Genomic DNA, 27,999 nt, shown 5'->3' on the forward strand with positions numbered 1-27,999 from the left:
GATTGATTTAAAAAACAGAAATCGCTGATAATTCCGCCTGTTCATCTAATTTACTTTCATCACTTGTGACCATATTTCTTTCTTTTTTAAATGAATAAAGTCGAATTATTACTACTATTATAAATAAAATTTGTTATATACAATAATATACATGAATACATTTAGAATTTAGTCTAATATCATACACGCAAGAAACACGATTTTCAACTGAGCGCCTCGGGAAGAGCCCCGTAAAAAACTGATTTGTGCGCCACTGGCCCGCATATGCCGATGGACCTTTGAATCGTGTACGAAACTTCAGTTTGTTTATAGCAGTTTAAGCGCGAGTGTTAACTCATTCGAATTCTTAATTTGTTTAGAGCTTAGACAGATTAACAAATGGTAAATTTCGTCTCTTGACGACTGTGTAAAAGTGTCACTGTGCGAATATCACTCGAATCAGTTTTGCAAATACTTTTCATCGAAATGGGTCTCTTGAACGAAGGAAGTCCTCTTTCTCACGAGGAGACCATGAAATATGCCCAGCACGTGAGAGAACACGGCATTATTCAGTACATAAACGCTTACAAGAAAAACAAAGATAGACAGGGCGATGTTCTAAAATGGGGAGACGAGATCGAGTACACTATCGTCAAGTATTTCGAGGATAAAAAGATCGCGAAGGTGAATTTGAGGTGTCATGAACTCCTTTCGGTACTCAATGAGAAGGAACGAACTCGTCCTGAAGAAATCAAAGGTTTGTGGAGACCGGAATATGCCGCGTATATGATTGAAGGTACTCCTCCTAAACCTTTTGGGGACCTACCGACTTTCAACACTGTCGAAGCGAATATGAAGAGCAGGAGGGAGGAAATCAAGGAGTACTTGAAGCCAGATGAGGCGATTTTGTGTGTGACCAGCTTTCCAAGGTTTGTGCATCCAGTTTTATCAGTCATTAATTCAGAAAAAAGTAAAGTATCCCTTTTATGATTCTCCACAAACTTGACTTTTATGAGAGAAATAATTTTGTCTAAAAAGCTTACCATCCTATGCTCACCTGAAATTTTCATAGGTGGTAACACTGAGTAGTTTTACCGGTAACGTTCTTTAGAAAAAACTTAAATGAAATCAGGCACTATCTGGTGAACAAATTTTCATTTTCGAAATTTCACATGAACACAAATTTCCAATAGAAATAGTTTCAATATGTATCATTCGAAAGAAAATCGTATGACATCCTTATAATATTGCCATTGTTGAATCTTAACTTATGGAAAACCAGGAGATTTTCTGAAGTTCCCGATTCATAGCAATTGAAGTGGCAACGTTATATTTATTAAAATTGTTGTCAAATCTACTGTCTACTATTGATATCTACGATACAAAACTTATTGAACTGGCACATGATAACCCTACAAGTATAAAAGTTAACACCCCAGCAAACATTACTTCAATAACACTGTATTGGCGATTCAACATCTGCCGACAATAGACTAGTGACTAGTCTGGTCGTTTTTGATATCCCGGCAAGTGACCGTCGATAGATTTCTCTCGAATAATGGTGTCGCTTGAATTGCAAAGGCTGCTTCTCAAAAGCTTGGAACACTGTTCCGAACCAGAAAACTGTACACACCTCAGCAACTTTGATGCTTCATAAAGCTCAGATCAGACCTTTGGAGTATTGTTCTCATGTATGGAGCTCCGCCCCCAAACATACCCTGAAACTGTTCCATCCACAAAAGAGCCATTCGCCTGATTGAAGACGCGAACATCACTTGTAATCTTGATAGTCTGGAACATCGAAGAAAGGTTGGAGATTTGTCTCTTTTCTATAGATACTTTCACGTGGCTGCTCATCGTTTTGAGGTTCAAATCAGTACACCTCGAACTTCAGTGTTCAAGGACTCTTTCATTTGGACAACGGCGTTTATGTGGAATAAACTTTCTGAGAACGTTTTTCTAAATGGATTTAATCCAGCGATTCAATTCTAATGTGAGTCACTACTTTCACACAGGCACCACTCTAAGAACGCCTTGAGGATTTTCCTGTAGTGCTTGTGTTTTTCCTTAAAAAATGCCTCTACTGGATCTTTCAGCCAGTGTCTCGCGGGCCGGCTGGAACAATGTTGTTCCTGATGAAAATGTTACTTTTCGACCAGCCATGTTAGTAAACAACCTTTTTCCTCATATCGTTACCTTTTGAATAACTTCAGCTCGTCACTTTCATAATTATAGAGAGAAAAAATCGTTTTTTTATCAGAGCATATTCCCAAAGTTTCATCTCGAACATAGGTTCTGTCTCAGATAGGTTCTATGACCTATATTCTGTGTTGGTGATGTTTTATGTCACTTTGCGCGGTAAATTCAAATTATTTGAAACGTAACGGATATATAATTTAATTTCGATCGAGTGATTATCACGATGTCATTTCGGCAGGTTGTTAAGCTAACATTTCTATTAAACTGCCTTCATTTTATCATGCTCAATAAAATCTCAACACATTTCTTCGGATTGTCGTCTGTCAAAAAAGTTCGTAGTTCCTGTTCTGTATTCTATTCCATTGTTCTGTGGTCAAAGAACAGCATTTTGTTATGTAGGGGTTTTAGGTTGCTCATTCCTTTGTTTATACGATAAATATATGCTTTTTGACTATTTGAGGAATGAAAAAGTCACCGTTAATTTTATGTTTCAAGAATTACAGATATTGAAGGAATTCTGTTATGTTCCAGTGATCCGCTTACCGGAATAAGCGGCTCTATCCTTATTTTCCTCTATGTAATGTTGACTACCTTTCTCTATCAAATGTTACTTTTTCTCGAAGAAACATGTTACCAAATTTTTACTAGTAGGAACAACCTTGGACTAGAGATTGACACTATAGTGGGCAGTGAGCCGACGCGACGTAAACTTCAACAGTCTTGTTCGGGGCCACTGCCAGTAAATTTTTGTCGACATGGTGTTTCAGGTAGGATATTAATTGACAAGTTTTTGATAATGTCAGCATCTCAATATTGAGCCAGTTACGAGTTATCAGTTATCCCATTAAAAAACCCATGATGGTATTATTTCTACCAAAATATTACCACTGAAGATAATAAAAGTCTAGGTACCACTTACGAATTCAAAAACATAAACAGTATAAAATATTTGTTTAATACAATTATTCGAAGTAAACTAGAATATACAAGTATTATATGGGAATCAAACCAAAAAAAAAGTCAAAGAAGATTCTAAAAACAATACAAAATAAATGTTTGAAATATTTGTATTTTAAAAATCACAGACATTCGCCAGGATTCATATCGTATGGACCGATCAGAGATGAATTTCACATAGAATTACTGGAAAACAGAAGAGTTATAAAGAGTATAGTTTTCTTAGGAAAATTTTTGAATGGTCATGTAGATAGCAGTTTTCTCACCAGTCAAATCTGTTTGTATGTTCCGCTGCCAGGTATTCGTCCGCGACAAACTACTTTTCATGTCAATCAACATAAATTCCCCATTGACAGAATTTGCTCAATGTATAATAAATACGCAAATATCATTAGGTTTGGAATCTTCGAGGTATCATATTCAAAACTCAAATCTAACCTAATCAATTCCTGATTATGCTGCCGAGTGTGAACGTACCCCTATAGTTCACTACTCATTATCCGCTCACTTGATTTCTCTTTTAGTCTTCAGGTATTTTAGTCTTTTTGTTTTTTCAAAACTGTACTTGTGGATGATAAGAAACATATAATTAGGCTATGTGTCACCAAATCTATTTTCATGGCAACAATTACTTTCAGACTTTCAAAATGCCACAGGTACGAAACATTAAAGTTATAACAGAATAACTGTAGAAAGGCGAGCGTCAATTTGTCTTGGCAAAAAATCATTTTCAGATCTGTGGAAGATTAAAAACCCATAAAATATTTGGGAAAGAAAAGTGTTGGCTTTCTTTGTCTCCATCTTCATACAAACATTTTCTCATTTCGTTTAAGAAGCCTACCACATTTTTTCTGGAAATTACGTCCCATACTTTGCAAAGAATTAACCTGAATAACATTTGAATTCACGTCATCGAAATGTCAATCGATAAAACACTACAATGTTGTTGTTTTGAACGAGCATGTCACGAGAGTAATCGGAATATATTTTTCCTATGAATTTCAAGTTATTGCAAAACAGAAGAAATCACTTAAGATTGTTACAAAACAGTTTTCAAAGCGGTTCTGTGAAGATGGAAATTCCCAGGGTTTATTAAAAATCGGTAAATGTGGGGCCGTACCTACGCTATAATAAGTTCGTTCTTATGGCTTACTTTCATCTCATAATCTTCATTGAATTGATGGTCAATAAATTGCGTTAATTTAGTGCATGAAAGTTTCACCAATACACGACGTTGATGTAGCAGTTTTTGAAATACAGAGCGTTTAACGAAATAGAATATGATGAAATGTCAAACTAACGATATTTTCTAAAGTATTATACTTTTGTAATGATAAATAACGTTTATGGAGGAGCAGAAACCAAGAAAGGCATCACTTGACTGCAGATAGAATTCAAACAAACTATTATTTTTATACAAACAATGTATAAAAATAATAGCTTTTCTCATCGTATAACTGTTTCGCCAGAAATTTGTAATAATTTTAATTTTGTTGAATATATAACACTTTTTCCGATTCTAAGTACATACAAAATTACCATCATCATGTTCTCAATTATAATAGAGTACCTAATGTGAAATCAGTACAAACTATATACAGGGTGAGTCAATGAACATGAACAATCTACGAGGGGAAAGCCTTCCACAGGATGTTTTTATTGCTCAGAAAAAAATGATTCTCGCTAATATTCTCATTACTCACTTAGCCAGACAAATTATTCGTAGGTATCAAATATTAACTGTGACTCGTTTTATGTCTCTTCATTTTCGACAATGAATATATTTTATAAGACAATGATGTGAACAATATTCAAACCCGCCATGAAAAAACAGAGTCCGTTCTGTGGCCTAAACATTTTTCATAAACTCTCACACAGTGGAAAAAAATGACGCGATTAAATAACTTCAAATATCGACCAAAGTTTTTCTTTACTGATGAAAATTCAAACGCACTGGAAGAATGATTTTATATTTCTTTCATTTTATTCGACTATGTCTTGGACTCGCTTTTCAATCCCTATACTTTGCTATTTTCTGTTGTTCTATTCTTTTCAATCGACTATTCCTAGACTTATCAAAATGTTGAATAGAAAATGAAGTATTATTATCATTCATTGGAATCATTTTCAACCTTGTCACTTCCCCCCTCTCGGTGGAATGCGATCCATTCCTTAAATCTCAAATTGGATTATAGACCGCAAACACACGTTGAATTTTTAGGGGTTAATTTGATACCTCTTAAAAACGTATGCTTTCTATAGACCATCGAAATAAAAAGGGTTTCAGCCTCATGTAGGTGGTGCATGTGAAAATAAATATCATCCAATTAGGGGAGAGTGGTAATTTGCTAAAAGTTCTTGCACCGCTTTCTAAATTCAGATACAAATTACGACTGAGATATTTCCTGAAAAGTGACCTCTGTATGTCAAAATGATATGCTTTCGTGAAAATTTGGTTTTCATATCATTTCAGTGATGCCGTACAAATTATTTGATTTACGGGGAGTTAATCTCTAATTCTAAAGTAGTGTATTGATTTGCGTCCCACGAATCTGCGAATCGTTAAGGCATGACAAAATAAATGACACTTCGATATTAAAAACTGATGTCCCAAAAAGATCTGTTAAAAATCTGTTAAAATCTGTTTTTCCGTTAACCAGCTAGCGCCCCTTATGAACCACAACTCTCAAAAGTCCAAACTTTTGCGAGCCAAGGACTGACGAGGTCCTACCTTTTAACGTGTGATTCCTAACACGGGTTGGACGATAGGAAGTGAAAATCGATCGTTCGGCCTGGCGGTTTGAACCACCGGTTCACTTTGCGGTGGATTTAGTGAGTGAAGCAAACCACCTACGTCAACCTACCTTCATATACAGAGGTCAATTTTCAGATTGATTTTTTCTTCTGTTTTCCCACCAAATTTTTTGTACGGCGATTGGTGTGCCAGGCTTTGAGGAAACACCAAGTATTTTTTTCAGTTAAGAAGAGATCAACGATAACACCAGAATAAGCTCCCTCGCCTGTATAGACTAGCCAAGATCCACATGAATGATATTCCACTCAGACAGATAATCAGCTCTAAAGATTCAGCTACTCACAACTCGTATTGATTTCTACAACTACAAGGAAAACCTTCATCTTTTGTAAAGGGTCCAAGGCATTTTGTCGAGTTACTGGCGGCAATCAAAGTCGCTGAATGAGATATATTAATCAGTTTCGACGTAGAAAGCCTGTATACATACATACATAGATTGGTTTGAAACACCTACTATCGAAAGAGCTCACAAGAAGCAACGAGTTTGGTTGATATGCGTTGACAATACCTTCATAGTATGGAACTTCTTGCAGCAGCTCGATAACGTTAAACTTTCCATAACATTTACAATGAAAAAGAAGTCCAAAATGGATTACTGAGGACTGACAGCAAGTGGAAAACATCTATATGCCAAAAACCAACTCACATAGAACAGTATATCCAACCACCACCAATCTTATGATGCACTGTTTTGGAACCTTTGGTGTAAAACTTTTTAATCTTCCTCTTTGAAGGTGATCACTTGGTGATCGAAACACGTGTCGAGGTTTTAAAAATAACGATTTGGTGTTGGAAAAAACTCCAGTAATATTCACCACCAATCTACCAAGAGAGGAATCGTCGATACTCTAACTGATTGTGAAATTCAGGCTCTGTAACACGAATGAAAGGCACGACTAGAAACTAGGTCATATCAGGAAAGATCTTCAGCAGAGTGGTTACTCCATAGTGAAACAGACTTTAGATAGAAGGCAAGAAGAGTTCCGAGAGGCTGTCAAAAAAATAATTGGGTCTGAGTATAACATTAGAACATGATTTGGAATCAAGAATACCAGCTTCTCTAAAACCAAGCCACCAAACGCGAGTGCGACTCCAGGAGTTGCATTTACTGAGTACCATATGAGCGTAGCAAATCCTATATTGATGAAACCAAGACGCAGTTGAAACTTCGCGTTGGCGAGCACAAGAAAAGTACCCAGCAAGAAGAAACCACCAAATTGGGAATTTTTTTTTTATTTTTAATTTTTTTTTTATTTTTAATATACTTTATTGTCTGAAGAATAAATTCTTATTGACAAAGCCTTGTGCGAAATATAAATAACATATACATGAAATCACAAAAGTAAAATCACTAAAAGTAGGTTATAACATGAACTGAAAAGAGACATGTAAATAATAATAAACGTTCAGGATATAAGAACATGGTCATCAAAATGTAAATAAATCAATTTAAACTAAATTGAATGAAATGAAATCAATAAAATACCGTAGATATTACAGTTAGTCTTCTCAATTAAAATTATCATCATAGAATTCTGCTAAGGTATAATAAGGTCTCCCAGAGAGCAAGTCTTTCAACTCTTTCTTAAGAGCTCTAAGGTCATTTATGGTTCTTATAGCTTGAGGAAGGTGATTGAACATTTTAAGACCGTTGTAAATAATGGAATCTTTAACTAGCGACGAAGAAGGCAGCGGTAATTTAAAGCTGAATCTTTGCCTGGTTTGATACATTGGCGCGTCCAAGTTGTTAAACAATACCCTATTTTTGAAGACAAGGCAGATTGTCTCGTATATAAATAGGGAGACAACAGTTAGGATTTTGTTAGAGGCAAAAAGAGGTCGACAAGAGTCCCTAGGCTTGGCTTTGCATATGCATCGTATTACACGTTTTTGTATTAGTAATACTGATTGAAGGCATGTGGTAGAACACACACCCCAAAAGCAAATACCATAACGGAGGTGTGGTTCAAAAAGGGAATGATAAACCATTCTAGCTTCTGCAGATCCGAGCTCAAATGCAGTTACTCGTATGGCATAACATCCAGAGGAGAGCTTCGATTTCAAAGTATCTACATGATTGTTGAATTTTAAACTATTGTCAATGAACAAGCCAAGGAATTTAGAAGCTGGTACGTTATCTATTTGAATATTATTTAGATGTACGGCTGGAATCTGGCAACGATAGGACACTACTTTTGTTTTTGATAAATTCAAGCTCAAGAGATTTGAGTCAAACCAGTCCTTCACTATCGTGATGTCATTCTCAATAACTTCATACAACGTATGGTTGTTAGGCATGCCATAAAATTGTAGTATCATCAGCAAATAAAGTGAATTTTCCTTGGATGTTTATAGACGATAGGTCATTAATGTAAATTAAAAATAAAAGTGGGCTCAGTACCGAACCTTGTGGGACGCCGCAAGTAATTTTACCTTCATTTGAGTATGAAGTGGTTTTGACCATCTGGGTGCGATCTGCTAAGTATGACTCAAACCATTTAAGACTTATTCCAGTTATACCGTATCTACTGAGTTTCCGCAAAAGAATTTTATGATTCACACAATCAAATGCTTTGACTATATCACAGAAGATGGCAGCTACTATTTCTTTGTCATTTATGTTGGAATAAACATTGTAAAGAAATGAAAATATGGCATCGGAAGTGTTTTTTTGCTTTTGGAAACCAAACTGGCAATCACTTATTATTTTGTTTCCATTCAGAAAGCACAGGAGTCTTGTTTTAACTAGTTTTTCTATCAATTTAGCCATTGCAGAGATTAGAGAAATTGGACGAAGACTTGATGGACCATTAATGTTTTCTCCCTTTGGCAGTGCTAACACAATCGACTTCTTCAAAAAAACTGGAAAGATTCCTTCTCTAAATGAATTATTTATTAGACTGACTAATATATCGAGTATTCTTATCGGAATATTTTCTAGGATTTTTATAGTGATTTCGTCTGAGCCTGTGGCGTTTTTGTTTTTAATGGAAAATAATGTTTCATGCAGTTCGGTAATATTTGTATCATATAATATAAAGGTATTCGTAACTTCGATATTCACATAGTCTAAGGGGTCACGGGCTGCTTTTATATTTTTCGTCAAGTCCTCCGCAATAGAGCAATAGAAGTCATTAAGTTCAGTAGGAGAAAACGGAATGTCTACAAATTTTTTGTGTCTCTTGCCAGTAAGTTCATTAATGATACACCAAGTTTCTTTTGATTTGCGAAGGGCATGTTCCCACAAATCAGAAAACTGGTTCAAAAGGAAGTTGAAAGAACCTCCATGTTGACATCGAAGCATTCAGCCAATCAAATGTGGAGCTGTGCAACATATGGAACCCTGCAGGAAACGGTCTACGATGCATTGAACCGGAAACTGACAGGAGATATGGAAGAGGTGAAAGCAATTAAGTAATCAAGACTCGTAAATAGTCTCGATTGTTAAAAATAGTCCAGCTAACAATCGGAATGTCGTGAAGTAACTTCGTTTGACTTCTTTTCTTGTTTTATTTTCATTTCATTTTTGTTCTTTATATATATTTTTAATAACATTACTTATCAGCCTATTCAGTATTTTTTTTATTTCACGTGACAATAATTTGTTTACTTTAAAAATTAGCGTTCTTACATGAATGAACATTGATTGCTCATTCATTTTTACTTAATAGAGTTCAACCAGCAGTGTCTAGATAGCTTACATTAACGCAATGTTGGAAATGCTTCAGCAGGTCTGAAACCGCGTTGAAGAAAAACTCATATTAATACTTAATTATACAAAAAATACTTTTCTCTATTCCGTTTGTATTCCAAACATTCATAATGGAATCGAATCAGATATCATTAACAGGATTGCTACACAACATTTTTTCGTATGGCAATAATTGAGAAAAAGAAAGCCAAAACCTCTTTTTTTACCAAAAAATGAATCTCTCCTGATAATATATCACTTTCAATAGTTGCCATGTGGATGTGGATTGTTTTTACATTCTGTAAACAATTTTTTGAAACAACTATAATTGAAAAATTGCATGGGACACTTTTCGATAATGAAATCCATATCTTCATTATGCCACAGTCAAGTTCTCTATTTTTTATGTTGAGTACATACTTTTGCGATTAGTTTTTCGAAATTATCAAGAAAAAGTTAAGGTGCGCTTTTATAATACCACATCTATGTTGAAATTTTCATGTGACTAACTAACGACAGAACTATCAAAACTGTGATTTATATGACTGTGCTAAAATCGGAAAAATTGAACATATTTCTTGTGTAGTTAAGTTTGGTGGCCCACAAATACGTAATACAACCTGTTCTTCATCACAACGTAAAATACCATCCTCCGGGCAAAAAAGAACGATTATACAGACCTTGAGAGTCCACATTTCATGTATCACTTGGCCCTGCCGAATTTCTAGAAGATCTGAGGAATCCACGTTACCAAATGAAAGGTTGTTTGTTGCCTTCATTCAACTGGGATGGCAATGTTGAAGTTGAAAAAATAACCATAGCATTAAAAACATTTACAAAAATATCGAAGTATTGGTTGTTTCAGAAGTTTTATCCGTTTTAATGTCATGTGTTTTGGTAGCTTCATATCTCAATAAATATTAGATCATCTAAAGGAACAATTCATTCAGGCCACTCTCAAATCTCTACAGTGTAGGTTGATAGACGGATACCTATCAGAAAACAACTACTGCCCTGGCTAATACCACGAAAGGCGTTGCATTACATCCGACAGGTATCAGTCCGGGATTCTTCACTGAAGTTATTGATGTGATTCATCATTATAACTTTCTGCAACCGGGCCAAACCCTCACAGTCCTATTGTGTGGAAATCGATGAAATGTACCAAAATTGGGTTAGCAGCAGCCGGTACTGGTCGATAGAAGAGGTCCGATCCTTGATATACATTGCAAAACGTTCATCAAAGTTCTCATACAGTAGAGTGTATGTCAAACAGTCATTTATTGTCTCACGGAGGAAATTCTTGCAAATGATCAATTCACATACAATTATATGAATGCTCTCTAGAAAATATTTAGTCGTATGTGATTTCGAACTCGCGTGAGCAGGGATCGTGAGTAGGCACACTAACAGAGCACCAATAAGCCAGTGTAATATTATTACTATTATATATTGCTCAGTTCAAAACAATGTACGTTATAGTAAATATTTGAATATAGTTTAATGAATGAAATAGTTATTTTACGATTAGTTGCTAACGTACAGCAATTTATTTCATGAATTTGAACAAATAACAGGATTGACTCACAATAACAAAAATCTGAGGAAATTTGATCTACATTCAGTAAGCAACTGTCTGATATAACTAAAGTTATCAAATGACAGTGTTATGAAACAAACCTAATAAAATTTACAATCAATACTTCAATATTTGTTCTGATATTATTATCAAAAATAGTTTCTATTTGTGTTCCGGTACTTTGTCTAGGTAAAACTGATCTCTATCTGAACTCTATCATTCTTGATAGAGATCGTTGACCTAAGTTGTTATTGTTCATTTGAAATAAATGAACTAGATAATCCATCTCTAGTAAAATATTCAGTTAAAATATAAATTACATTTTTCAAAAATGTACATGAATTCATGACCTAACATTGACTTCAGTAAGTAACTTCATCAAAAATGGAATGGACTTTCAATACTCGAATCTTAAATAATAGACAATGCACCGTTTCAGCTAGTCAATAGTTCGCTTCAATAATAATAAATCTTTATATTCTATTTGAAAAGCATAAATGCATTCAGGTATGCATTAAAATGGACACCAATATGTCTTGGCACAATCATGTCACTGGAATTGCAAAGGGTAGTTCTCAGAAATGGGGTATTTTTTGTTCCAGTTAATTTGAGTTGAATGTAAGACCTGAAAAACTTTCACTAATGCATATAGTTATCATAATAATGGAAACAATGTTCAATGGAATTCAATATGTTGATTTTTATTTATTCTGATATATAACATCAACAAATTATTCATTTTTTGTTAATGCCCTACTTTACCATTGAAATTATTCAGAAAAGTAACAACCGTAAATATTCATATTATACAGAATAAATTTAACACTACAACCTCATAAATATTCATAAAATAGATTACGAAGTGATCGATAATTATTGTATTATCTTAGTCACAGCAGTTCAAATTACAACTCACGGGAAATAGTATAACATGCGATAACATGTCAACCATATCCTTCAAATCATAATAAATTATGACGAAATAATGTTTGTGTTGAAATCAATGATAGATAACTTTCCTTTCTGTTTTTCACTGTTGGAAATAAGTATCTAGAATCAAAGAATTTGTTATTAACACCACGTGAGGCAACTAAGTAAGTACTTGTGATTAAACACCACTGATGATACCTTGGTGGGTCGAAACTGCGCTGAGGAATTGATTGGCATACTTTTTTCCCGCAACCCAATCTCTTTTAAAAAAATACCTCTATTCAATTCAAAAAAAAATTACTCTACCTGTGAATAAATCAAATAAGCCTATGAATGGCATTACGAACTTTCATCGGGGCATGAGTAGATTAAACTGATCCGAAGCTTGAAGTCTTAATGACATGAATACATTGAATGGTCAATTTTGTAATGTTATTCAGATTGGTGCTGATGAAGCACTTCGAAGTCCACTATTGAGGATGATAGTATTCCATGTAAGTGAAATTTCAGATCGTAACTGTTTCATACAATGTTATTTGATGCGTCTTGCAAGTTCAATACACTTATTTCGTGTTTTTTTTTCTTGTACGGGACGAACACAAATAATTTGATGATAGTCATCATCAAATTTATGAAAGGGCTTCCAGTGTTTACATGAAGTCTACTCGAACGTGACGTCACAAGCGACACCATGACACTTTGAAGTGTTTCACTGCGAATTTTTAAATTATAAAATGAGGTGTATTCATTATAGAACAGTATTTCAAAATCTGTCATCTTTCCCATTGTACGAAAGGTTGTGGCGGCAAATTGAATTAAGATGCTGTTAAATTGTTGACATTGCCATCGGCCAGTCATATTTTAACGCGGATTCAAATGATGCTGAAGATGATGAGGATGGGGATTTCAATATGAGAATGAGTCCAGTGATCATACCCATGGTGAATGATTTTTTAAAAATTATGAACGAAAAAATTATATACAAAACTTTGTCCGATATTAAAAAAAGGCGACTCTAGCGATATCACAAACTACAGGGCAGGGTTACATCTAGGGTACCACAAGGTTCTAATCTGGGACCTTTTTTATTTTTAATTTTTATTAATGACTTTGAATATTCCTAGCCTACTATTTGCAGACGACCTGAAACTATATTATAAAATCGACGACATTACTGACTGTCAACGTGTACAACATGAATAAGATGTAATCAAACTCAGGTGTAATAATAATCTTCTACAACTAAACGTATCCAAATGTAATAATATAATTTACAACAAAAAACGAACTTCAATGTACGATTATTCAATCAACAAAACTACCATCAACCACGTACATGAGATAAAAGTTCTTAGTATAACATACGATAGTAAATTAACATTTACAACACATATAAGGAATATGACTGCTGATGCAAATAGGATGCTTGAATTCATTTACAGAAATGGCAAAAGCTTCAAAAGTATTGCCACCTTAAAATTGCTATATTTTGCCTTTGCCAGATCTAAGTTAGAGTATGGCTCTGTGTTATGGAATCCAGTTTACGACTACCAAAAAACATCAATTGAGAGCGTGCAAAGGAAGTTCCTGAAATACTTATGTCTAATAGTTGATGATCAATACCTCACGATGACACGATCTGATGACATCTTTGGAAAATAGGAGAGTTATCCTTGGTATAAAATTCCTGCATAAATTACTAAACAACAATATTGACAGTACGGTTCTTTTACCCGGTATCAATATCTTAGTATCAAGAAGTGAAGGTCGGCACAATCTGAAATTCTATTGCGAAGCATCACGCAAAAATGTTATGCTACGATCACCATTGAATTTTATATGCAGTAGCTTCAATAAAATCTGTGAGCACTGCGATATTCATTTCGACTCTCTGAACGACTTGGTATCTTGTATCCACAATCACTTTTAATAATACTATAAATAACATTTGTGTCAGTACGGCTACATTGCATGATTTGTACTTTTTGTGTTATATACTCAATTTTTCATTCCACTTTTGAAATTCTACGTATACGAATATTTTATATATACTTTGTTTTAGCATTTACTTTTATACATTTTTATATTCCATTATTCTTAATATTTATTTCATATATATACTCTGTAATAATAGCATTTCCTGTAACTGTTGGAAATGAATTCCTTTTTTTACATATTTTCAGTAATTTTCATTATTCAAATGAAAACATCATCACTTGAGAGAGAAAAAAATCTTTCATTACATTTCATAAATTACCTCGGAGATGGTGGGGAAACGGATGCATAATCATAATAAAGTCGACTTTTTCCGCGGTTTACTCCAAAAACGGTTGTTCATGCAGAAAATTGTTACATAGACAATTGGGCAACAAATAATTTCACAAACATATATTGACCTCTGAACAACAGGACGCGAGATATTCGCAAAACACGAGTTTCGTGACCTTTGACCTCGAATAAAATTTTTAGCACTATTTTGATGTCGATTTTTCGAATTATCACTGAAGCACAGTAATAAAGGTGTATACCAAAATTCAGCACACAGTAATGAAACCCACAATGACTGGACTATAAGTATTTCATCACGTATTTTATCAATAATGTATGTGAACTTTTCCGTCGTACCAAATGTATCTTATGTAATTGATTCCTATTTAGATTTTTTCTAAACTGAAATTCAAGGAATATTCAACGAACCATCCATTCGAATCATACCGGATTAGCATATGCAAATCGTAATGAATATGATTGAATGAATTGTCTAATGAACAAAAATGTTAAGAATAATAGAAAATATTCCAAGCCAAGTTTCAAATATTGTGCCGAGTATATCAACTTGCTGATTTCCATGGCGACAAAAATAACTGGCTCCAAAACTAATTAACCTTCACCACTGTTTAAAAAATGCTAGTTCAAGCTATTAATATATCAATGAAATAACGGGTCCGTAATCAAAAATTGATGATATTGAATGAAAATTCTCCTTTAGAACACTCATTTTCCACTACAAACATAAAAAACTATTCCTAGTTTTACTTGAATTGAATTTACAATCTTTGAACATTACAAGTTCATCAAAATTATGAAAAATGTTTCAATGATTTTCATGCATTTGTTTCGAAAAAATATAACAGATGGCCCCTTTCAAAGGTGTCATATATTTTCATCAGTGGTTATCGTCTTCCTTGATATTCTACAATTTTTTCGGATTCTGTCAAATCTGTTGACTGTTGAAATTTGTTTTCCGTTAACCAGCTGTCGACAACTCTCAAAAGTCGAAACTTGTTCAAGCTAAAGACTAACGAGGTCTTACCTTTCAACGTGTCATTCCTAACACGGTTCTAACGATGTCTTACTTTGAAACATGTGATTCCTAGCATGGGTTGAACGATAGGAAGTGAAAATCGATCGTCCTGCCTGGCGGTTCGAACCACCGGTTCACTCAACGGTCGATTGAGTGAGTGGAGCAAACCACTCACGTCAACCCAACCGGCTACCGTCCCATCAACGAAAATAATTGAAATAACAGCAGGAAAGCTGATAATGAATGTTGGGTTCGTCTAAAACTCCCATTTACGTTTTAATTTTTTTTTTCAGATTAGGTTGTGAAGATTTCACCTACCCGCCAACAAAAGTAACTACAGACAGAGGAATTACAAGATCCCTATTTTATCCGGACGAAGCGATCAACCAAGTACATCCGAGGTGGAAAAATGCTACCAACAATATCAGGGAGCGAAGAGGAGAAAAAGTTGCTATCAATTTACCCAGTAAGTGAATATTCATGATGGGTTTATTTTTCTGGAGACCTTCAGCCATCCACTGATCTACTTAATCTTCTCGATCCTTGACTTTTTTTATTGTTTCTCTTAGCTCATGTTCTTTAAATTATGTGATTCTATGTTTATCCTTCAGTTCCTTATGTTTTTTGCAAACAATCAGTTTGTTGAGCCAATCCTACAGAAGTACCATTCACAATAATATCCATATACATCAAACATTATTAGCTCTTGTTAAACAACATGAGGCTCCATGATCTCCCAGTTTTCTTCGATGCTTCTTTATTATACAAAGTGAAGAAATTCTTGATATTCTCAGCTATATCACAATTTAAGCATACTGAAGTAGTTACCTAACTAAAACAATTTGAGTGCCAAAAGTGGTAATAAGGCACTTGTAGGGCCACGTTATGTTGATGACTCTACTCCAAGACCCCATATGCTAGACATACTGACAGCAGATGTATGAAGATCTCTGGTGCCTAACGGCAAGTCTTATGCCTGGTGTCAGGAACCTCTATGCCCACCTCGTGACTATGCTAGACTTAAGTGTTGAACACACCAATCTAGAAAGCCATGTTGGGCTCAATCAAGCAGATGTCAGGTTCATTGATAAGTCTACGTCTTCAATAATGTTGAAGAAGACACCATGCATTAGTTTTTCCTTTTGAAGCCACAGAAGAAAAGTGGTATTTGCGGCTTTCTTCACAAACATCTGATGAAAGAGTTTCAACTCGGTGACATAGTTGTGGTTGCCGCAATGTAGAAAACTAAACCAAATTTATCACAAAATTTCTACGCTTTCTTGGTTCTTACTCTCTGATATAGAGAAGGGTACTCACATTTTTATGCATTTTCTGAGCTTCACGCCAGTTGGTAGAGTTCCAGTTTCTCCAGAGACCATTTCACTACACCAAAGGTGTAAAATCGAAACGGCAAACATATAAATAGAATCAACTTTGTTCTTGACCGACAGATTTTATAACTAGATCTATCGCAGTTTGTGCTGATACTTGCCGCGAAGCGAGTTTTTCATTGAGGTTAGGTTAGATAAATATGCAAAAGTGTTTCGATTTGAAGTAAAATACATATTATTTTCAGTATTCAGAGATGAAAATACCAAGATACCAGTGGACGATTCTTTCAAAACCGATAAAAATGCCGTTCCTGATTGTGTGTACCTCGACTGTATGGGTTTTGGAGGAGGTTATTGTTGTTTGCAAGCCACTGTTCAAGGAAGTGACATCAATCAGGCTAAGCATCTTTATGATCAGCTGACTCCCTTTTGTCCAATCATGGTGAGTCTCTCGTTAAGGGAATTCAATTCATATAAACTTATTTTTTTTAACGGAAAGCAAACTATGTTTCCAGTAGAATGTGCCATTCGAATAAATGAATAAACTTCTTTCCCTTGAATACATCATAGGGTACCTTTTTGAATACTTCGCTCTCGGTTCTACTGTCAATAACTTTTGCGTTAATATATGTTGGCAAGATGGTCTCACCAACATTACTTAGTTCATAAATATCATTCTTCGAATAGCCTTTGAAATACTCAAGAGTGATAAGGTCTGGAGATCTGAGAGGCCATTAAAAAGAGGCATTTGCATTCATATTTATCCACAAGAAGTTGAGATATCAAAAAAAGTATCGAAAGTTGTTTGTGATATGTGATTATTTCATTCGAGAAAATTCAATTCCTTCAAATATTTCCAGATAGTTACTCATTTCAGCTCATTCAGCTTTTTTGAAATCGGCATAGAAACGTCGAGGATTCTAATGCGCCCAAAACTACCCAAGGCCAACATAACAGGACGGAAACGAGGGGCGCTGAAAAATCTCAATACAAATAAGAATATCTTGATATTTTTTGCTGACAGAGGAAATGACAAAAATAATGGACCTCTAACAAATATATTCCAATTGAAGGGGTTTTATTTTTTAGGAGTGATCAATTTTTGGAAAAGAAAGTTTTTGGCTTTCTACTACTCCATCTTGATACAAAAAAAGAAGGATGAGGGAATCTTCTAAAGAAAGGAAAGAAGTAACTCCATACATGGATGTGTAGATCATGCAAAGAAGTAACTTTCAGACACAAACTGAAAGAAAGTCCTCCTGAAACAGCTACTTTCATATAAACATTGAATTATACAAAAGGACATTTTTTTTCGAAACAAATACTTCTATATGAACACTGAATTATACAGAAGATAATTTTCTCTACTCAGTTTGTATTTCAAACATTGTGTTGTAAAATAAAAATCAGATATCATTCACATGAGTTCTACTTTAAATGAATAGTAAAAAATTGCACTTACATAGAACACTGTCATCCTCACTGGTATACACCAATGTTTCGCCTTAAGACACTGTATAACTCAGTGTTTATATATAAGTATTTGTTTCGAAAGAATTTTTTCTTTCGTCAATGTTTAAATGAAAGTAGCTGTTTCAGGAGAACTTTCTTTCAGTTTGTGTCTGAAAGTTACTTCTTTGCATGATCTACACATCCATGTATAGAGTTACTTCTTTCCTTTCTTTGGAAGATTCCCTCATCCTTCTTTTTTTGTATCAAGATGGAGTAGTAGAAAGCCAAAAACTTTCTTTCCCAAATATATTCCATTGTTTAAAAAAAACAAATCACAATCCACTTTTTCCCATTGTAAATTCGGTATTTCATTAAAGAAATTATTTGACATGAGTTTTGCACAGGTTTGACAGTTCTGAATATAAGCTTCAATTTCTTTCAGAAAAATGTACCTGTTTAAAAACACTCTTAAAAATCTATTTTCTGTTAACCAGCTGTCGCACCCCTACGAACGACAACCCTCAGAAGCCGAAACTTGTGCGAGCTAAGGATTAAAGAGGTCTTACCTTTCAACGTGTGATTAATAACACGTTCGTCTCGCTTCGTTTTCAGTTTTATTTATACTAATGTGCTCATAATGGAGTCTAGATAGCATTTCTTTGCAGATTTTTGAAGGAACAATTAATTTTTTATAATTTCATTCAAAAGGCCATCTGCCTCAATCATTTCATGTTTGAATGAATACAATAAAAGATTACAACCTACCTTCTGATTTCTTTCTCTCCAGCCATCTTTCACATATTTAAAAATCTTCAATGGATCTAGATCATTTCCTGTAGTTTCTTTTGATTAGGTGATTATTTGTTCAGTAGCGTTCAAATTCAACCAAAGGATACAAATTTGTGCTCTGCAACAAGCTCATCGGTCTTAAGTCGCCTAAATCTTTGGGAGAATTACACTTAGGGGGTGCTGCTTGTTTTCAAATATTGGGAAATATATTCGTAAGTAAAGCTGTATTAAAAATAAAAGTAATATATTCTCGGGGTCTCGGACCTCTAAAACTTCGATGTGAAGAAATACAAGTGTCGAGGGAGGTTAAATATCTGGGAGTAATTCTAGATTCCAAACTGACCTGGAACCAACACTTCGACAGGATAAAAAGGAAAGCGGAGGTAGCACTGATGCTTGCCAGACGCAGCACCTATGGAAAAACATGGGGTCTACAACCAGACATGATATATTGGCTATACATGATGATGGTTACACCCATGATAACATACGCATCTCTGGTCTGTTGGCCAAAGATGAAGCAGGCGACCGCTATCAACAAACTAGGCAAGGTGCAAAGACTTGCATGTTTGGGAATGACAGGAGCAATGAGAACTACCCCAACAGCTGCATTGGAGACACTCCTGAATCTACCTCCTTTACACTTTGTGATAATGGAGGAGGCCAGACTGGAAAACTCACCGAACTACAAAAGATCGGACCGAACAGCACAGGAGCACATATTGAATATGTTCACGGACCACATGTCACCGAAGTACACCTTTAACGCAAACTTCACGGCCAAAATCATAACCGTGAAGAGTGGACGACCATTAGTCATCCCGAAAACATGTTTGGAAAAAACACCTGGTATACAGATGGATAGAAGACCCAACATGGAACGGTAGCTGGTATATACCGAGCGGATAGAAATTTAAACTACAGTTATCCGCCAGGACTATACACATCCGTCTTTCAGGCGGAAGTGTATGCTATCTTGCAGTGTGCAAGGCTTATTAAATTGAGACCTCAAAGAAATGAGCGGATCAAGATTTTAACAGACAGCAAGAGCGCACTAGAGGCTCTGACAAACCCGAAGGTGACATCAAAACTGGTCTGGGAATGCCATGAAGAACTGAATGATCTTGCAAACAGGAACGAATTAATTCTCTACTGGGTGCCAGGGCATTCATCAGGAATCACAGGTAATGATAAAGCTGATGAATGCGCTAGACACGGTTCATCAACTTTATATATATAGGTCCTGAACCAGCTCTGGGGGTACCAAAATCATTGGTACGAAACCAGATTAGGACATGGACCAATAAGAAGCACACAGAGTACTGGACAAAAGTACCTGGCAATAAACACAGTAGAACCTTCCTTAGGGAATCGTCCGAGAAAAGAACCGAAGAACTACTTCAATACAGTAGGCATCGGCTCAGAGTAATTACAGGGTTACTAACCGATCATTTTCCGCTTAGAGGACACTTGAATAAAATAGGGCTGTACAAGATGGGAAAGTCAAGAGAAGTCGAAATTGAATGAGTCTTGTACTCATCGGTAGTATTCATACCTCAACAAGTTAGCATCAATCATTAACGAATCAGGTTTCGATGCTTTTCGGTTCGCGACGTTGAAGCTGTCATAGTCGGCCAACCAAGTTGGTGTCATCAGGAGTCGAAATACGCTTAAGAGTTCATCTCCTGATATTCTACGAAAGAAATTTTAGTTCTATCTTCCAGAACGTTATTTTCAGCCTCTATAAAAATCATTCGAATCATTATTATTTCGTTTCAGATAGCTTTGGCTGCTTCTGCTCCAATCCATAGAGGTTTCTTGACAGACGTTGACGCTCGGTGGGACGTTATTTGCCACACTTCGGATTGTCGTACAGCCGAAGAAAGAGGGCTCGTTCCCCTGAAGAAAAACAAATTCGTTTTGAAGAAAAGCCGATACGGCTCTATAGACTCCTACTTGTCCCCTCCAGGTGAAAAATATAACGACATTCCACTAACATATTACGAAGAAGACTACAAGAAATTGGTGGACAATGGCATCGATCACTTGCTAGCAGGACACATTGCGCATTTGTTTGTCAGAGACACGATTTCGTTGTTTTCGGAGAAGATACACCAGAATGATGAAGAAGAGACTGATCATTTCGAGGTAAGGTTAATATTAATGAAATCAATTTACAAATTTCCCTACCTTCGAAGTTAAAAGTAAAGAAATTAGAAATAATTCGTGGCGCCATTTTAGGATCACAGTTTTTCCCTCACCTCACGTGCCGTCATGTCTAAAGTCGGCTCTATTTCATAACCCTTCCTACATATGACCTTGGGTATGACACCAAGATCCTTAGCCCCTGATCCTCTCAGAAATAGGATCAGGAGCTAAAGAATCAGGAGAACGTCTCCTTTGAATTTACCAACCTACCTACTTAGTGCTTCCAAACCCCATTATATTAATGTATTGCTTCAATTTGTCATTGCAGAATATCCAATCAACAAACTGGCAATCGATGAGGTTTAAACTCCCACCACCCAACACCGATATAGGTTGGAGAGTAGAGTTCAGACCATGCGATGTTCAAATTACATATTTCGAGAATGCCGCCTACGTCTGCTTCATAGCCCTTCTAACCAGGATCGTCCTACATTATAACCTCAACTTTTTGATGCCAATGAGTAAGGTATGTAAAAATGCATTCATACTTAGAAAAAGCTCCTCAGCGAGACTTTTTTGCGCTGACCGCGGAAACTTTTCTGAAAACACACACACTCTCGCACATACACGCGCACACACACGTGCGCACAAGCACACGCGCACACATATCTGCTGTAGACATGCCTATTCACTTCAAGAAAGTTTCAATTACGTCTTCTCTATGCATATTGGTAATTTTTAGGTGGACGAAAACATTGCTGTATCCCAAAAAAGAGATGCGGTTAACAAAGCAAAGTTCTGGTTCAGACAAGACATTGGTGAACTTAACGGAGTCCTGGGAAGTGACAAATCAACTGTCAAAGGAACAGATGTATTTGCCTTAATGAGTACTAACGAAATTATGAATGGAAAGGTAAAAAATTTTTCAACATTCTTGTATCTTCAATTTCACATTTCGTATATGAAACTATTCAAATTGTCATGTGTAATAAGTTGAATATCAAACCAAAATAAAGATTCAAATATCTCAAATATCGATATTTCATATAGAAACAAAGAAATATCCTCGAAATTCAATTCGTATGTTCTCATTGTCCTTCATGTGAAAATAATTTTCAAATTTTGATTTTCAATATTCAAAAAATATATAAAGGATGTTTTCAAGATGATTACTTTTCCTATAGATATATTCGAACAAAATACATTCTGTCAGGAAAGTACCGGGAATCGATAATTTAAAAAGCCCGCGCGAAATTATTTCTGTAGCTAGGTTGGCAAAACTGATCTCTGCTACTCACGCGGAATTCGAACGACATCCGTCATTTAGTTTGTTTACAATACTTAATTTGTTAATTAACCTCCAACATGTTCCGTGATTGTTACAATGAATAATGAACATATAACTCGTTTAAAATTTTGCATTGCAAATGAAATTTCTAATTATTCAAAAACACGTGCAACTGAACTTAACAACGCTAAAGTGAAGTAAGTGGTGACTGAAAATCGTCGTTTAAGTCTGAGAGATATAGCCGCTGAAATTATTACGTCTCACGAATCAGTTCGTACAATTTCAAACGATTTTTTTAGGCATGAAAGGCGTTGACGCTCGACTAGTGGCAAAAGACCTTAATTTTTTGCGAAACCTCAATCGTGTATAGGCCGCTGAAGACATGTTAGTGAATTCCGTCCCCACATTCATAAAACGCATTATAACTGGTGACGAGACATGGGTTTAAGAATTGGATATGCAAAACAGTCAACTAGCTTCGGAATGGTGCTTTCGAACTGAGCTGAAAACGAAAAAATCCTTTTCAAGTCGATTAAAATGATTTTTTTTAGATTATCGCGGTGTTGTGCACCCGGAAATATTGTCAAAAGGTGCGTTATGCGGCGTATGAGAAAGCAGATTCTTCGGAAAATACCCGATATGTGAGAATATCATCTCACATGGCTATCTTTGTGAACAGCCATCGTATTCACCTGATATGGCTTTGGTCGATTTTTTTCCAAAACTCAAATTATCACTCCGAGGCACCCGTTTTCAATCGATAGATGACATGAAAGGAAATTTGAGCTGAAAACGAAAAAATCCTGTTCAAGTTGATTAAAATATTTTTTTTTAGATTATCGCGGTGTTGTGTACCCGGAACTCTTGTCAGAAGGTGCGTTATGCGGCGTATGAGAAAGCAGATTCTTCGGAAAAAACCCGATATGTGAGAATATCATCTCACATGGCTATCTTTGTGAACAGCCATCGTATTCACCTGATATGGCTCTGGTCGATTTTTTTCCAAAACTCAAATTATCTCTCCGAGGCACCCGTTTTCAATCGATAGATGACATGAAAGGAAATTTGCAATGAGTACTGGAATCGATTCCAAAAAATACGTTTGAAATATGTTTCCATGATTAGGTTGTTCGCTGGCGTAAGTTTATTATTTCGGAAGGGGCCTATTTTGAAGGCGACACAATGAATTTGCATGAATAATACATATTTTTATTTTTAATGACCAATTCCTGGTACTTTTTTGACATGACAAAATCCAAAATTTCAATTTTTATCTAATCTCTGGTGATGATGAATATTACTGTAGTTTTTTTTCCCAATACCAAATCGTTATTTTTAACACCTCGACACGTGTTTTGATCACCAAGTGATCATCTTCAAAGACGAAGATTAAAACTCAGTGTTAATCTTCCACGTGTCGAGGTGTTGAAAATAACGATTTGGTGTTGGAAAAAAAACTCCAAACAGTGCATCAAAAGTATCTGGTGATGATGTTTTCGGAAATCATAAAATTTTGGTATCGAGTGTCACTATTTTACGGGTTTGAAGGCCGTGAATTTTTGAATTTTTTTCCTGACGTTTCCTCAGAGGTTTTTACATCCTGAGTTGATATCTGCGGTTGAGGAACGCATTTAAGTTACTATATGGCCTCTACTGATGTAGTGTTAGGTTAGGTTAGGCTATGTCCAAAGTAACGCCCGGTGACCCTGAACCTAATGTTTTTAGCTAATATCGATTCTCTTTCAATTCACAATTATATCATAAATTAGATTTAAAAAAAAAATCAACTAGTAGCTTCTATATTTCCCAAGTACAACGATTTGAAGGAGCACATCATCAGATAATAAATTCTGTAATGATTTCAATGACCTTTTATTTCACTTCAAAATTGTATTTATTCTTCCGTGCAAATTTGGCTATGGGATGTATAAAATAGGAAGGCCTTGAAACCGATCAATCTCATGTCAATTGTCATGAAAAAGTTTACAACTTTTCCGATACATTATGAACTCATTAACAATTTATTTGAACAGAAAGGCGAGTTTCCGGGGATTATTCCCTTGATGAGGAGTTATCTGAAATCACAGGAAATTGACTCTGACACCCAGTATACTTTGGAAAAATACCTTCGGCTTATAGAGGACAGAGCGAATGGAAAACTAATGACAGGAGCTGCCTGGCTCAGGAAGTATGTCACAGAACATCCAGAATACAGGTAGAGTATATCTTCCGGACTGCAAATCAATATTTTTGTTAATCCATTTTCAATTTACAGAAAAGATTCGAAAGTTACTGAGAGAATAAACTATGATCTGTTGAAAACCATAGAGGCTATTCAGGATGGAAAGATCTCATGTCCAGAACTACTAGGAGCAGATCCAAGAACGAAAACTAAAGAATCTATCCAATAACTGAATTCAAAAAATAGTTCATTTCATTAGTTGCATCGTTATTATGATCTAAAGAATTGTCACCTATACTATAGCAATATTGATTTTTGCAGGATATTTAGACGCTGATTTTTATTAAAATGTCTATGGAACGCCGTTTTACTTTTTATTGTCACAAATATTCATTCCTCAATTTATTCAACTAACAATTTATTTGGTTGAATTTAATTAATTCATGCATTTGTTCGACACATTAAAAACGATTGTTCCCAAAATTTGTTCTATTTTAAATGACACTTGATTCAAAATGTTACATGAATTAATTTGTTTGATGAAAAGTTGCGAACAGTTATAATATAGATTCATTGTTTGAAATTTTTGGAAGTAAATGTTTGTCATATATACTTTTTTTGTAACTATCGAATAATTTACTACAATTTCTGTGAAACATGAATAAAATGGTTTGTTGATAATTATAGTTACATGAATTAAAACGATTGTTGATAATTTTAATTCGGCGCTAGCGTCGAACGGATTCTTGCAGAAGCTGAATTTTTAAATCTGGCAACATGATAGTTTAGTGATAGTAACACAATATTCCGCCCGACCGCAGCGCCGAATAAAAATTATCAACAATCAATTTAATTCATGTATCACCTAAAAGCAACAATCAAAACAAATCATTTTTACAAAATACCGATAGAAAGTAAAACGGCGTGTCACGCCGTTTGAAACGTTTATTGAATTTACTCGAATAATACATTCCATTGATTGTTGAATTAAAATGTTGGTTTATTGCTGAGTTGAACTATATGTATATAGATTATTTTTCAGCATAATATATAATAAATTGGCGTTCCATTTTCCAATACTCTGAAACAATATATTTCTTCGGAATCAATAAAAGCTTCAAGTTATTTCATTACTCTTTTTTATTCAAATAACAATTTTATTCATGTAACATTTTAAATCAAGTGTCATTTAAAATAGAACAAATTTTGCGAACAATCGTTTTTAATGTGTCGAACAAATGTATGAGTCAATTAAATTCAAACAAATAAATTGTTAGTTGAATAAATTGAGGAATGCATATTTGTGACAATAAAAAGTAAAACGGCGTTCCATAAATGTCAGATGAACTGAGTAAAGTTCATATGAAAATCTCCTAAAGTAAACAATTCCAGTTCCAGTTATTCCATATCCGAATACTGTTAGAATGATATCTTCATTTCTCTACTTATTTACAACTCACAAGAGAAAAGCAGATGTCGAAGGTGAATTTGGTGTAGTGTTGATTTTTCATATTCGCTTTTTCTCATCCTAAGTCAACCCTCTTCTATACAAGGCAGTACATATTTTTTTCTGTGCGTTCTGCCGTTTCTTGGCTCCGTGCAGTTGTGAACTATCTGCTCAAAACGTTCACTACTTTCATGTCTCTAGGCTTTTCCTCTTTTCCTAATAAGATTGTTCCGATATGTAAGTTATTTTACATCCGAAGACTGTCAGTGACATCTTCATTTCTTTACGAATATACCAACTGACAAGAGTAAGGTATGTATCGAAGTTGAATTTGGTATAGTGTTAATTTTCCAAGTTCGCTTTCATTGAACCTAAGTCGACCCTCTTCTATAGAAGGCACTATTCTCTTGTCTGTTGTTGCTTCGCGACCACTTCTCTTTACATTTAAAAACCAGCTCAATTCAATTCCTAAATTCTTCGTTATATCGTTTTCTGCCAACATCTTTCTTTATCTTTCTGAAAATGTCGGTTTCTCAATACCGTGTAGTGTAACTGAATGCTCAAAAACGTTCATTACTTTTGTCTTTAGGTCCTTCCTTTAGAAAATGTTTATTGTATTTGTCCACTGCAGCTGTTATTCCATTTACTATGTATTTTTTCATCAGATATTATGTAACTAATTAGCTATGTTATAATTCTTCGTTGTTCATTATTTTATCATCTTTTCATTATCATATCATTTCATTCATATCATTTATCACAATAAACCCTTGCGGGTTGCGGTGGAGGGTCAAATAGACCCACTCACTTTGGACCTAACCTAACCTAACCTAGCATTATCAGGAGATGACAACAATTTTGTTTTGGTAGGGAAAAAGTGGTTGTAATAGATTCATTTCACACCAGAGATACCAAATTCCACTCATCGAACTAATCTTCATCTAAAATTATACCTTTCAGGAATTGCTGTAGATTTAGATTCAAATTTACCTCACCCTCAGCCTCATCATGGTATGCCTGCAATACAGCTGCTTCCTCTGGTGGTTCATCCAGAACTGCTGCAAACAATAGTGAGGTTAGGGTGCTCCTCTGTTCAACGCTAAAGTTGAATCAGGCATATTCTATTTTCTACTTTGTTCCCGCTCTTCCTCTTATAAGTATTGTTGGCGTTCAATTCTTGTGTATATTTCTTTACGTGTCATCTCGATTTTCTTGTCTTAATAGTCTTCCAGGCCCTCACATTCCATTATCGCCCTATTTTTGTAAAGAGATGTTTTTCTTATGTTACCATAGTGTATTATGGTCCTTCAGTCTCACATTATGAGAGAGATTTTATATGCTATTTCATTGTCGAAGGTTTTTTGACAAATAATCATTACTGTAGACTGTGGTAAAATGATTTTTGAACTTGCATTTACGTATCACAGTTATATAAAACTATATATTGGAATTATGTTGGAAGGAGCATTTGTTAAAACCCCTAATGTGTTTTCAACATTTTCAAGTTGTGAGGAGACATTTTTCAGATTTTAAAAAAGGATCCGGGTTGAAGCACAATAAAGCGCGATATTCCATATATGCATTTTCAAATGAATTGTTATTTCTCGATGTTGAATTAATATTTCAGTATGAACCATCCTTCACTGGAAATAGCATGTAAAGAAACAAGGAGTTGAGGATTTTTAATAACTCAACGCCTTATTCGATATATAAAATTTTTTGAAAATGCAAATCTTGCCAGAAAATTTTTGAAAGAACTGTATGTCAGATTCTTAGGCTCAAATAGCTGCTACTTTTGTAGTTTTCCTTTAGTTTATGAAAAGGTTGTTATCAACTTCAATAAATTGTTTTTAATTACTGCACTATTTATTTATCTTTCTTTCTTTATTCCTTTCATTATTGAATACA

At 35.0% G+C, this 27,999-nt stretch overlaps 1 protein-coding gene across 1 annotated transcript; it reads left to right on the top strand.

Annotated features, from left to right (window-relative positions):
* Positions 1-302: 302 nt before the first annotated feature.
* LOC111506600 (glutamate--cysteine ligase) lies at positions 303-27,956 on the top strand. The gene is made up of 8 exons (XM_023161728.2): positions 303-908; positions 15,748-15,920; positions 17,031-17,227; positions 20,806-21,174; positions 21,503-21,700; positions 21,917-22,087; positions 24,496-24,677; positions 24,738-27,956. The coding sequence occupies exons 1-8, from the start codon at positions 466-468 to the stop codon at positions 24,871-24,873; spliced, it is 1,869 nt and encodes a 622-aa protein (XP_023017496.2). The 5' UTR covers positions 303-465; the 3' UTR covers positions 24,874-27,956.
* Positions 27,957-27,999: the final 43 nt, after the last annotated feature.

The sequence above is a fragment of the Leptinotarsa decemlineata genome, unplaced genomic scaffold, assembly GCF_025532065.1.
Source record: "Leptinotarsa decemlineata unplaced genomic scaffold, Ldec_3_MD MMD2_tig00002974_RagTag_RagTag, whole genome shotgun sequence".
Taxonomy (NCBI): Eukaryota; Metazoa; Arthropoda; class Insecta; order Coleoptera; family Chrysomelidae; genus Leptinotarsa; species Leptinotarsa decemlineata.

Excerpts from the sequence above, each read along its gene's own strand:
- LOC111506600 (XM_023161728.2), top strand. The coding sequence starts at position 466 with ATGGGTCTCTTGAACGAAGGAAGTCCTCTTTCTCACGAGGAGACCATG. Across the intron at positions 22,088-24,495 it reads ACGAAATTATGAATGGAAAG|AAAGGCGAGTTTCCGGGGAT; the intron begins GTAAAAAATTTT and ends TTATTTGAACAG. Across the intron at positions 24,678-24,737 it reads ACAGAACATCCAGAATACAG|AAAAGATTCGAAAGTTACTG; the intron begins GTAGAGTATATC and ends TTCAATTTACAG.